This window comes from Rhodamnia argentea, chromosome 1 (assembly GCF_020921035.1).
Source record: "Rhodamnia argentea isolate NSW1041297 chromosome 1, ASM2092103v1, whole genome shotgun sequence".
Lineage (NCBI taxonomy): Eukaryota > Viridiplantae > Streptophyta > Magnoliopsida > Myrtales > Myrtaceae > Rhodamnia > Rhodamnia argentea.
The window spans coordinates 16,636,050-16,648,512 of record NC_063150.1 but is presented as its reverse complement, the minus strand read 5'-3'; the positions used below and the strand labels follow the sequence as shown (position 1 = coordinate 16,648,512).

General features: G+C 40.5%; 2 protein-coding genes across 5 annotated transcripts; one reads left to right on the top strand and one right to left on the bottom strand.

The window, feature by feature from the left end:
- Positions 1–1,485: 1,485 nt before the first annotated feature.
- Positions 1,486–6,254, top strand: LOC115754644 (pentatricopeptide repeat-containing protein At2g13600-like). 3 transcript variants are annotated; one of them, XM_030693734.2, is made up of 3 exons: positions 1,487–3,909; positions 5,566–5,729; positions 5,907–6,254. In XM_030693734.2, exon 1 carries the CDS (start codon positions 1,674–1,676, stop codon positions 3,819–3,821), a length of 2,148 nt encoding a protein of 715 aa, XP_030549594.1. In that variant the 5' UTR covers positions 1,487–1,673; the 3' UTR covers positions 3,822–3,909; positions 5,566–5,729; positions 5,907–6,254. The 3 variants fall into 3 exon arrangements, with proteins under 3 accessions (XP_030549595.1, XP_030549594.1, XP_030549593.1); XM_030693735.2 differs by lacking the exons at positions 5,566–5,729; positions 5,907–6,254 and adding an exon at positions 3,995–4,062 and having other exon boundaries at positions 1,486–3,909; XM_030693733.2 differs by lacking the exons at positions 5,566–5,729; positions 5,907–6,254 and adding an exon at positions 4,441–4,545.
- Positions 6,255–8,334: 2,080 nt separating this feature from the next.
- On the bottom strand, positions 8,335–10,923 carry LOC115754645 (protein SULFUR DEFICIENCY-INDUCED 2-like). Of its 2 annotated transcripts, none has more exons than XM_048273378.1 (4): positions 10,612–10,923; positions 9,835–10,059; positions 9,245–9,400; positions 8,335–8,884 (listed from the first exon to the last, which is right to left on the bottom strand). In XM_048273378.1, exons 1-4 carry the CDS (start codon positions 10,714–10,716, stop codon positions 8,477–8,479), a joined length of 894 nt encoding a protein of 297 aa, XP_048129335.1. In that variant the 5' UTR covers positions 10,717–10,923; the 3' UTR covers positions 8,335–8,476. The 2 variants fall into 2 exon arrangements, with proteins under 2 accessions (XP_048129335.1, XP_030549598.1); XM_030693738.2 differs by having other exon boundaries at positions 9,835–10,047; positions 10,612–10,887.
- Positions 10,924–12,463: the final 1,540 nt, after the last annotated feature.

Below are 12,463 nucleotides of genomic sequence, written 5' to 3'. Positions count from 1 at the left end.
TTCCAATTCTAGAACGGTCTCCTTTTGAGAATTTATTTATTGGGGTGGATTTGTTATCCATGTGAAAATGCCCCGTCCATCCGTACTTATCACCTCATTATTATGAAAAAAAATTATCAACAAAATCATAAACATATTGCAATTGTACTAATTCAATCATAAACTTTTCACACTTGTGCCAATAAGTCATTTCGATCAACTCTTGCCAGAATTTGTTGTCGTGGATACTGACCAACTTTGACGAGGACATCGGCGCCGACATGAAAAATTTTTGTAATTCTTTTATCATTATTTTTTTTTTGGTTTTTATTAGTTTTTAATTTTCTTTTCTTTTCTTTCTTTTTTTGTCTCCCTCTTCCTTTTTGGTCGCCTTCTTCCTCGTCGCCAGTCACCACGATGGCCGCGAGGCTCGCCCTTGCCAGATCGGGCGATGATTGATTGGCCTTTGCCAGCTTTGCCCGAAGATCTATAACAGCCGGGCGAGTCTCAATAGAAGGATATTCCTTCTAAGTATTTCGCTGCTGCTGCTGCTGGGTGTCGTCTTCTGCTTCGAATCGAATCTGACTTTAGTCTCCAACAACAAATGTGATTCTTCATGACCACTGCAAACGTGCCCACTGATGATGAGTCACGAAATGGAAATTAAAAGCAGTACTGGCACAAGGGAATCATTTGACTTTGAGATCTTTGGCTGTGTTGAGAAGGCGTTTTCCCTGCGTTTACTTAGGTGGATGATCTTGTTCAGATATTCTTGAGAATGCAAATATTGTTCCCTTGTTTCCACCATCTTCCTTCTGCCGACCTCACCCAACTGTTCGAGCGAAGCTGGCGAGGCCAACCCTTGCCGGCCTCTATCGAGACTTGACCTAGCCGGATTTGGCAAGGTCGGGCCTAACCGAATCCGGCAAGGGGGAGCCTCCCCGGCTCTTGCTTGTGGCCAGTCGCTGGCTTGCGACCAAGGAGGAAGAAGGCAATCCAGAAGGAAGAGAGAAAAAAAAAAGTATGTAAAAAAATATAAAAATTGTCCACGTTAGCATCGGCCAGTTAAAGTTTGGTTGGATGAATTGAATTGGCATAAATGTAAAAATTTTATGATTGAATTGATAAAAAAAATATATTTATGATTGAATTAGCACAATTGCGATAAATTTACAACTTTTTTGGTAATTATCTCCGTTACTTTGCCAGTGTGAGGTTTTTTTAATAAAAGAATGTGGGTAATTTAACGATGTGAAAATGTTAGTTTAAGTTGGGATCGGATGACGAGACAGATTTGAGAATATATTGAAATTTGTGTTTTTTTCAGACAAAAAAAAAATTCATGGTAGATTTGAGACTGTAGCTAAAGCGGAAATTTTTTTCAAAATAAAAATATTTGAGGTAAATTTGGGATTGGTGATCTTTTTCGAGATAAAAAAAGTCCAAAATAGATTTGGGACTGAATCTAAAATTGTGTCTTTTTCGAAATTAGGCCTGAAAAACATAGGAGATGGTCGGAAAAATAAAGCTGTGACAAAAATGGCGGTTCACTTCACAGCTCGGTGAAATCTTTTCAAGCCTCGGGCTTGCTGGGGCATGACCATAGCCGAAGTCCTCCTCTCTCGTTGTACTGGTTATGGCCTACGGGGATTCGACATAATTTAGCTCTGTAAAGTAGAAAAATAAAAGGCCTGATGTGGAGGACGATGCCTCTCGGACCAACATGGCATTTTGTCGGATGGAAGCACTTGAAGAAGCAATTCTCGACGCACCATCGCGCGATGGCGAGCCGTCCGGACATCGTTGCTGCCAACATCTTGATCACGCAACACGCGAGGAGTGGCCAGCTGGACGTCGCACGACGCCTGTTCGACCAAATGTCTGAAAGGACCGTCGTCTCTTGGAACACCATTATCGCTGGTTATTCCCGGTGGGGAAGGTACGGGGAAGCTCTTAGCCTTGTCTCGAGCATGCATCACCGCGGTGTCAGGCTCAACGAGACCACTCTTTCTACGGTACTGAGCGTCTGCGCGAATTGTTGCTCGTCATATGATGGGAGGCAAATCCATTGCCTTGTTTTGAAATCGGGTTTTGAGGATTTCGAGTATGTATGGAGTGCTTTGATGTATTTCTATGCTAATTGCTTTGAGATTAAAGAGGCGAAGCAGGTTTTCGAGGAATTTCGTGGTAGTAATGACTTGCTATGGAGCGTAATGCTTGCGGGCTATGTGCATTGTGATCATATGGACGAGGCTTGGGCTCTGTTCATGAAGATGCCTGAACGAGGCATTGTTGCATGGACAACGTTGATTTCTGGATTTGCTAAGCGGGACGATGGCTGTGAGAAGGCTCTTGAGTTGTTTCGATGGCTGAGAGAAACTCATGAGGCAGCACCTAATGAGTTTACTTTTGATTGTGTTTTGAGGGCTTGTGGTAGGCTGAGATCTCACAGTGTAGGGAGAGTTGTACATGGTCTTGTGGTAAAATCAGGGTATGAGTGTGATCAATCTATTGGCAGTGCAATTATTGAATTTTACTGTGAAAGTGAAGCGATCGATGAAGCAAGGAAGGTTTATGAAAAGATGTCGCAACCAAGTTTAAACGCTTCAAACTCTCTAATTGGGGGACTGATATTTGCAGGTAGAATTGAAGATGCTGAGCTGATATTCAGTGGGTTAACTACTAACCCAATTTCATGTAACTTAATGATTAAAGGGTATGCTATGAATGATCGAGTTGCGGATTCAAAAAGCTTGTTTGAGAAGATGCCTATGAAGACATTAATATCTATAAATACCATGATTTCAGTGTATTGCAGGACTGGTGAAATTGAGAAGGCATTGGAGCTTTTCGAAGAAGTAAATGGGGAAAGAAACTCAGTCACATGGAACTCAATGATATCTGGTTATATTCAGAATAGTATGCATGAAGAAGCATTCAAATTATATGAGACCATGAGTAGATTAGCCATACATAGAACCAGATCAACTTTCTCTGCTTTGTTGCATGCTTGTTCATCTGTTGGATCTCTTCAACTAGGTCGACAACTTCAAGCACAGTTGCTTAAAGCATCATTTGAGTCGAACATTTATGTAGGAACATCACTTATTGACATGTATTCCAGATGCGGATGCATTGATGATGCTCGAGTATCATTCGCCAGCATTTCCTCACCCAATGTTGCTGCTTGGACTGCTCTTATCAATGGATATGCACATCATAGGCTTGGCTCTGAGGCAATTCTTCTCTTTGAGCAGATGTTGCGGCAAGGGGTGAACCCTAATGCAGCTACTTTTGTTGGAATTTTAGCTGCTTGTGGCCATTCTGGTCTGGTTGACAAGGGAATGAATTTTTTTCACTTGATGAAAGATTATGGATTAAAACCCAACCTGGAGCATTATGCATGTGTTGTGGATCTTCTTGGTCGATCAGGTTATCTGAAGGAAGCTGAAGAGTTTATAAACGAGATGCCAATTGTAGCTGATGGGGTCATTTGGGGAGCTTTGCTTAGTTCATGTTGGTTCTCCGGAGACGTGGAAATGGGTGAGAGGGCAGCTGAGAAGATGTTTAGCATAGATCCTAAAACAGTATCTGCTTATGTTATTCTTTCCAACATTTATGCATTGTCGGGAAGATGGAAGGAGAAGAGGAAGGTGAGGAAGCACTTAAGAGGTTTGGAAGTGAAAAAGGATCCTGGGCGAAGCTGGATTGAACTCAATACCAAAGTTCATGTATTCTCTGTGGAAGATAGAATACACCCACAATGTAACGTGATTTATTCTACATTGGAGCAGATAACAGCAAATGTCAACTTGTTTATGAATCTCGGTTTTGCTTACTGACCAACTCATAAGAGCCACCAGTGGATACTCTCTGCCGTTGCACATTAGCTTTCTGAAATGTTTATACAGTGACGAAGAATGTCACCAGGTGATTGCTGAATCTTATACAAACTGGTTATGCTTAAATTTCGATTGTCAGCTTCTCTCTTCTTAGGCCGCATATCTTATTGCAGCATTTAACCTAGAGCACTCACTGCAGCAGGATAAGCTGGACAGAGTTCTCCTTGAATATAGCAGGATAATCCGTTCAGGAAACACTTGTCAGGAGCATTTTGTAGGATTGTCAACTATTGCTTTTAGTTGGAAAATCTTTAGAAGTGCCATTACAGAGTGAACCTGTTACATTTGCAAAAAGTATTGAAAATAGAAAATGTGCTGCCAGAAGTATGTGACCCATTTGCTATTGCCAATTCCTTACCCCCCCCCAAACCCCAAAAAAAATAAAAAAGAATCCATCCCTTTTCACCAGCCCCTGTGCTCTTCTTTTTGGCTGCTCATTAGTTTTAATTGCTCCTTTCTGTTTTATTTCTTGTCTTTTGGAGTAGTTAGTCTTTTATTATGTCAATTATTGCTCTTAGATGGTTTATGAACTTAATGGCACTTGCTCACATGATGGCAGGAGGCCGACCAGCAGCTTGTAGGGGAAAAGATGCCCATTTTTGCGCCCCACCCTTCTTAATTTCTGTTCCACAAAGGAAGTTAGCTGAGTGCTGCAATAAAAGAGGTATGTTTTCTTCACTTCCTGCATGCCTTTTTGGTGTCAATTGTTCCGAAATCACTTCAATCGGGTGAGATCTACTCCCTCATCAGTTATTTGGGGCAAAATTTCTTCTTTTGTTCTATTTATTATATTCCTTTTCACTGTCTGTTCATCCAGTTGTTTGTGATCAGGAAATTGGCCTGGAAAGATGGTTTTCTTTCCAAGAACTAAAGCAACTTTATACTGTCTGCTGAGATGCTTTCCTCACTATCTGTTTCCTCATAAAAAACCCTGCTCGAAGGTGTGCACAAGCATTACCCTTGCCCCTGCACCTGATATGCCTCCGGATCTATGCAAGATACTGAACACTATTTGGTCAAGGTTCTCCAGAATTAAAAATATAATAATGATAAAAAAAACACTGTATGGGACTTCTATGTTTCTGTTCCAGTCTTCCTCTTGATGGAGTGAGGCATTTTAATAGACTGTAGTGTGCCATGCCCATTCTTTGTCATTATCATGAGTAGCGCTAAATGGAATTTTTCTGCTACGCTATAATAGTTCACATTGGTCTTTCCATCGCCTTTTCATTTTGATTTTTGGTCCTTTGCATAGAACCCTTTTCACATTACTGTCACTACGAATGAATCCTTCATATCTATGAATTGGTCTCCGGGACATGTCTCATATTGTATGCATCGTGAGAAAAAAACATGTAAACTTTTGTATGTTTATAGAAACAAAAAATGAAAGCATCATGTTTCTTCAAAGTGGAGAATCTTGGCTTTGCCACTGTAAGTAGTGTTATCTAAACATGTAGTTTGGTTTCTGTTATTGTTTCCAGTCATGTGTAGTTGGAGTTGATGGAGTGGCTTACATGAAATTTGACGGGACTTCATGTAATGGAGCTTGGCAGCACTGGCATCAGAGGGTCAGTATACTGAGAAATCACCTACATCCTCCCCTGCATGCAAAAAAGTATACACAGAACTTGGGTGAGTTGCTATCTTCCTACCATCCTTTGCATTGTCATATTTCTTGTAGTTATATCTTGCCGGAAGGCTAAGTCCAATTGCTGTGTGGGACACCCTGAAGATCACAAGCTTGCAAAACGTAAATGCTGCGGTCTGACAAGCCAAAGATCCCATGATAGATAGCATTGAATAGATTGTGGGTGCTGGTCTCCTTTGCTGATGCCAGTGCAAAAGGTATCATTGTTAAGCTTATTTTGGCAGTTTTCTCATGCAGGTATTATGAGAAAAGCTCTTTATAGCTGATTTGTCGATATTGTGTAGAACTTATCCTTGCAATTGACAAACACTAATCGTTTGTATCTTTATTTTGTTGCGAAATAATTTAGCTAAGGAAGCGTTTCTTTGATGCAGATTCTTGACTGTGAGAGAAGATTGAGCTGCTGGTACATAAATTCAGAATCTTTGTTCTGAGGTTGGCAAAGTGTATGTAAATTCTGGCAACCATGACTGCTGGGAAACTTTTTTAGACAATTTAGAAACTTTTGTTTCTTGGCCTCAACAGTGAACTTGTACCTGCACTGGTCCATCGATCAATAAAAACTCTGGCGGGAAGTGTCATTAACTTAAACGAACTTTCAAATTCTTCTTTTGTTATCTTGGGTAGCTTTTTTGAAGGCTAAAAGACAGTAGATTACATTGTTTTTGTGGGATTAAGGGCTCCTACGCTTAGATAGCAGCTCTTTCTCTAATAATTGAGAATTGATTTTTTATGGTTGAACCAATTTGGTTGCACGGAGTCAACTATGGCCTGTATGAGAACCATTCTAATCCAAAAAAGTGGTTCTGATTAAAATGATTTTTTCTAATTCATTTACTCGAATGAGTTTTAGAGAATCAGAACGAGTTTGGTAAGCGCCCAAAAATTCTATTCCCGAAACAGAAACGTGTTTGATAACCGCACAAAACTTCTGCTCCCTAGAACAATTGCTCTTTCCAATTTTTGTCATTTAAGTCAAATAATTACGTAGTTACTTTGTGAAATTTCATCTTACATTTCGAATTAATCGAAAATTAATTAATATTGATTCTCTTATATAATATTGCATATTGAAATGTAAAAATAAATATCAATAATCATCGCGAATCATTTTCGCTATTGTGTATGTTTTTGGTTCTAGGAAATCAAGCCTTGATCTTAATTCATCGAAAATTTAAGAACGAGATCTTGCTAAGTGTTCATGATAGTTATTTTTGTCTTTTTTAAAAAAAATTTAAAATTAGACTAAGTTTAAAGTATATAAACCTAGGCAGATCACAATTAATGAAATCAAGTGTGCAATCAAGAAATCATGAAATTGATAAATCACATCATAAAACCCTCCCTAAGAGCTTGGAGAAATGTGGTTCAAGTTTAATTGCAAAAGTGTTTATGATTTTTCAAAAAAAGAGTAAAATCTATGGAATCTAGGCCGAATTTTATGAAAATGAGGTCAAACCAGCATAATCTAAGCTTCTTCTATTTTTAGAGATTTTCCGAAATTTTTCTGAAATTTTAGAATTTTTCCAATTTTTTTCAATTTTTTATGTAAACTTTTATTATTTTATATATTTTTCTTTGAAAATGAGACCTCATTCTAATTTAGGTCGAGAAAAAATTGAGAGAATTGAAAAAGAAAAACTAGAGATGTGGGACTTTATTCTCTTTTGTGATTCTCAAAAGTAATTTTTTTTTTAGAATCATCTTTTTTTTTTTTTTTCTCTACGGAATCAGAATCATTTATATTACTAAATAGGATTCTCGTCTTTTTTCATTCCGAGGAACGCAATTAGAGAACCGGAATGGTTACTATGCAAGCTCCTGGAGTCTTTGAAATTCTCTGAGCATCCGTGGCCTCCAATATTGAGGACAGCATTTCGCATGGAGGCTTGCATTTTCCTTTTCTCGCCGTAATGCTTGTGTTTCAATTGCCATTGTAGTTGTTTGTTTTTTTCATCGAAATTGCCATTTGTAGCTAAGTTTACTATAGTTTGCAAGGAAAAGTTAGTCACTTACAACTATAATTTCGTCCTTTGTCTTTTTTTTTGGCCCCTTACAACAATGATGAGGCGTGCACCAGGGCCAAACCCCAACGCAGGCATGAAACCGAAGTGCCCCTTAAGTACCATGGGCCCATGAATGAACGCTGCATGTTGGCTCCCATAGAAAAAATAGAATTTCTCATGCAATTTTTGCATAGTTGTGTCCCTTTCACCAAACATAGACTAAGTCGCTACAATATTGTTTTCTTATGGCCCATTCTGGACAAAAAGGAATCTCAAAACCGATGTGTGAACCTTCACGATTTTCATTGAGAAAAATACCAAATAAGTCATAAAAATGTTACATTGATGTCAATTTCAACCTAAAATCGCTGATGTTGACATCACTTATTTACTACTTTTTTTTTTATTTTTTTCCTTCCATTTGGGCTGGGAAGCAAAACCTTGCCCAAGCCCTCGCTAGATTTGGGCAAGGGCCACGTCGTAGGCCGCCGATGATAGTGCGAAGGCCCTTGCGAACCATAATGAAAAGTAAAAAAAAAATAATAATAACAATTCAAAATTCACTTTCTTAATTTAAAAAATTGTAAATTTTGTCTGGGTCCGTTGGTCGGCCGTGCGACATTAGACAACCGATTTCCATTTTAATAGTTTCCGACTAAAATTAGTCGAATGAACCCAATTAAATAAATATGAAAATGTTTAAAACTAAATTGACATAATTAAAATGTTTAAAATTGAATTAACAATGCAATAAATCTATGACTTTTTTGATACTTTGCCGCCCTTTACTCTTTCAAGGAAAAGAAAGATCACCTAATGGATTAGCAAGAAGACAGAAAGCATATCTACACTCAAAACTTTCCTAATTTTATTCCCCTATTTCTTTTCAACATATGACAGTATACGCATGCATGGAGTTATTTTACAAGATCTAAAACTCAACAAGCCAACTGATCCCTAAACGGAGAAATCTCTTCAAAAATGGGAAGTCTCTTCGATCTTAGTGGCATCCACTGGTTCATCAAGTGATCAAGTCCTTCAATGAAAGCATCCTCGACCCTCTGGGCCGACCCCATCGACCGTAACGAGGAAGCTTCCCCTGGCACTAATCCTTGCAATAGCTCCTCAGCCCGGGTTCTCGCCTTTGGGTCGTCAGATCCTGGAAATTCACCTTGCAATGCATCTAAAAGAATGGAGCGTGCCTCCATGTTCCTTTCTAGCTTGATCAGGCATAAAGACAAGTTGCATGCCTTGTTTGCATCAGGATCGATCATCTGAGCTTTACGGTAAACCACTTCGGCTGCCATAAAGTTGCCCTGTTGCATGTATGCCCATCCTAGGTTGCCCTGCATCACAAAATAGTAAAACAGGTAAGGTCACTTTGGCACCAAAGAACAGGGAGATGATAGATTTTTTGTTCATGGTGTCACTGAACCCCGCAAATCAATTCATCTCATATCAAAACCTACACAAAAATCAACGAGTTTCCTAGTACTCCCCATAGAATCAGCTCAAGATAAAGAACATCATGCTCACAAGCAGCAAAGGACGTCAGATGGAAACATATGAATGACTGCCAGACTACGAAGCTTTCAACACAGAACTATCTTGGATGGTACGAAGGCAAACTTATCAGAAGTCGATCAGCATGACATGTCGCAAAGCAAAGATGACTCTGTTTAATCGTGGGCGTGTGATCAAATTACCAGTATTCTGGAAGTCTCTTGCTTGACAGTGACCTGAAACTTCTTTCCATGCGAACGTGCTGTCTTTGTGGCCTTCCCATTGAAAACCTCACCATGGCATATCATCCACAGTTTCTGCTTCAATAGTTCAATCTGTTCGTCCAGTCTACCACATTTCTGCCAAGTTCATAAAAACACAAGCCAAATTTAACAGGTAGAATTGGTAAGTTGACATTCCTGAAAAACTGATTCTTTCGCTATCTTTCTATGAACAATCAGAAGTAGAAGGACAATTTATTCGGTTTTTTCTCCTAGAGAAAAATGAAGTTCCTTCAGCTTCAATTTTGGTTTGAAGTGCATCGAATGGGAAGTAATCTAGTCAAGAGGTTTTGCACCTACATTCTCATAATTTTCTGGGCAAGTTAGATGAAAGATTGGCCATTTGGACATCACAAGCAACTTAGACTATCAGCTAGAACGATTAACTAATAAAATTCCGTCTTGAAGGAAGTACTCTCTGCTTACACTGCTATCTAACTCTGCATTTTTTAATACTTCCTCAAACTCAAACTGCTATAATACAGAACTGCAATAATGTAAGAATCAAGCACCTTGTACAAGTCGATGAGTACGTTGTCCAGAGATTCTTGAGCATGTGTGGAGCAGAGATGCCTACAAGATCGAACTGCTTCAATCGCTTCTTCTGCTCTGTCTTGTTGTTTCATGATAATAGCCATGTCTTTGAGTGCACTATCTACTCTATCCCCTGCATTTATCGCCTTCCAAAACAGACCTATTGCCGCGTCCGGATTTTTCTCAACCAGCTGCAGTTCACGCTGAAACCGATTAAGTAACCGGGCACATATTCCAGTAAATTAATTGACAGAAATGAACACTTTGGACTCTACTAAGGTGAGACACATAGAGGAACTATCAGGAAAGTTAATATTGAATCACTTAGCACACTTACTAATTCTGCAATTTGAGCTACAATTCTATCTAGATAAGAATAACTTATTTGAAATTCAGCCGTTATGAGTATTTGGGTGGCCAATGGAAGACGGAAAGATCGCCCCAAAGTCGCGAATTCAAGCAAACCTACTCCCACCCAACATACACATCTCGCAATTCCAGCCCGGACCCAAATGACCATCTGGTTGCTCAAATAAATATGTAAGCAGCAGCACCCAGGACAAGAGTAACAAAACGAAGTCGCGAACGCATACAAACCGGATCGTCATGCCCACACTTCCGTCCTCGAATCCCATTTCTCGAAGGCTCTCTCGGAGTAGCAAATCCACGTCCTTAACCCAAAAATCACCACCCCCAACAAGAATCACCCAAACCGAAACGCGACGACCACACAACCACGAGAAGCGACGACGAACCTGGACGTGCTTGGCTCGGACGTAAGGGCTGTCACCTTGAGGCAGCTTGTGAAGAACGCGATATGGAGGAGGGGTTTCTTGCTTCTGACTCTTCCTCTGGCTCATCTCTCTCTCTCTCTCTCTCTCTCTCTCTCTTCCTTCCTCGCTTCCTCCGATACGCTCACGATCCCGAGATGGCACTACCGTGCGTGGAGGGACCAATGACAATCAGAGATCAGAGAGAACAGCGAACGGAACGGGCTCGACATGTTATGGCGCGGCGATGGAGGAGGAATGAATCGGGACAACATTGCGGCCACGTTCCTCGGCGTCGTCTCGGCCAGTTAGCTTCTTCCGCATCTGGACGCGTGGCGGCCTCCTATTCATCCCGGGTCTTTTCATTCGAGTATTTGTTGTCCGGATCCCCTGGATTGAAATGAACAATACACTGATTAGAAGAAATACAATGGACATTGGATTACATGGGCAGTTTGGTAAATTTAATGTCCACGAGTATTCAAGTGTTAACCTTTCTAGGGAGGGTGAGAAAAGAAAGAACGATAAATTTTTTAATTTTGAAAAGTATCATTTCGCTTGTGTCGACAAACATATCTTACGAACGCGGCAAAATCTCCAAGTCAGTTGCCCCAGCATGGCTAGGGCCGACACGTTCGCGTCAGCTATGAACTTAAGGTTGGGGGACCAATGGGGTGGGAGCGCCACCGCTGCCGCGACCTCAATGAGGCCCCTATCGGAGCAAGGCTCGAGTTTGCGAAGCCGCCGTTGGTGGGTTGCAGCGCGATCGGCAAGGATTGGGGAGAGGGGGCTCGCTGCAGAGTCAAAAAGTTGGGGAGTCGAGGAGGAGGTGGTGGAGAGTGGCGGCAGCGAGGTGAGAGCTAAAATGAGAGTTCTTTAGAAAAGATGTAGCGGGTAGCGCGGATTTAGGAGAACTAATGTTCGGACGTCAAAAATCACGGGCCTCGCAAAAGATATAATGGTCAAAGCGATGCGAATGGGAGTGGATTAGCGATAGAGGGAGCGAAAAAAGCACAACCCGTTGTTGTTTATTAGATCATAGTAGATCATATAGATGATTCAATCAAATAAGCATATACTCACTGAGAAGATAAAAGGAAAATAGTCAGTCATGGGCATGACTATCCCCATCGTATGACAGGTATGACAGGCAGTGTGTTGGCCGGGGAACGAATTGGTGGTTGGCTATGTGGAAGTTTTGTGCACTGCGTCCAGGACCAATTGATGAATTGCTAATATATATATACACGAATCGCTCTAATAGAAATATTTTAGCAAAATGAAGATCTATTTTAATTTTGATTCTTTCTACTCTGATTTTTCAAACGTAAGCAAAAGTAAAAACACAGTTTTACTGTCCCGTTTTAATTTAAAATATTAATTGAAATTAAGATAATTATAACATATTGTATGTGAATTCACGTGTCACCATTTGAGCGTAGTGAATACTTTAGCGGTCTCAGATTTAAGAGAAAAAAAAAAGTAACGCGTTTCGTCATTATGATATAAGCCAGGATATGATATGTTTCATCATTCCCTGGATTTGGTAGCTCTCCATGATAGGATAAAGGGGTATATAGCCCGGATAAAATTATCCCAAATGAGGGGGTGAGATAGACTACGATAGGATTTCTTAAGAGAGCGGACACGTGGAGAACAAGGTTTTTCCCACGACCACCGCTTCTCATCCGCGTTGGGCCACCTCTCTGCCGCGCCAGGCCACATCTCCGGTGGCTATGATTGTCAAGGATGGCCACTTCTGCGGCGGCGCCGGGCGAAGGTCTCTAACTGCAAAGCCAAGTATCTCCACGACCTTTTTCTTTAATCGATTGTTTGG

Coding starts and splice junctions, on each gene's coding strand:
- LOC115754644 (XM_030693734.2), top strand. CDS start 1,674: ATGTGGAGGACGATGCCTCTCGGACCAACATGGCATTTTGTCGGATGG.
- LOC115754645 (XM_048273378.1), bottom strand. CDS start 10,716: ATGAGCCAGAGGAAGAGTCAGAAGCAAGAAACCCCTCCTCCATATCGC. Junction 9,401..9,834: donor TACTCATCGACTTGTACAAG/GTGCTTGATTCT, acceptor TGAACTTGGCAG/AAATGTGGTAGACTGGACGA. Junction 8,885..9,244: donor AAGAGACTTCCAGAATACTG/GTAATTTGATCA, acceptor TTTGTGATGCAG/GGCAACCTAGGATGGGCATA.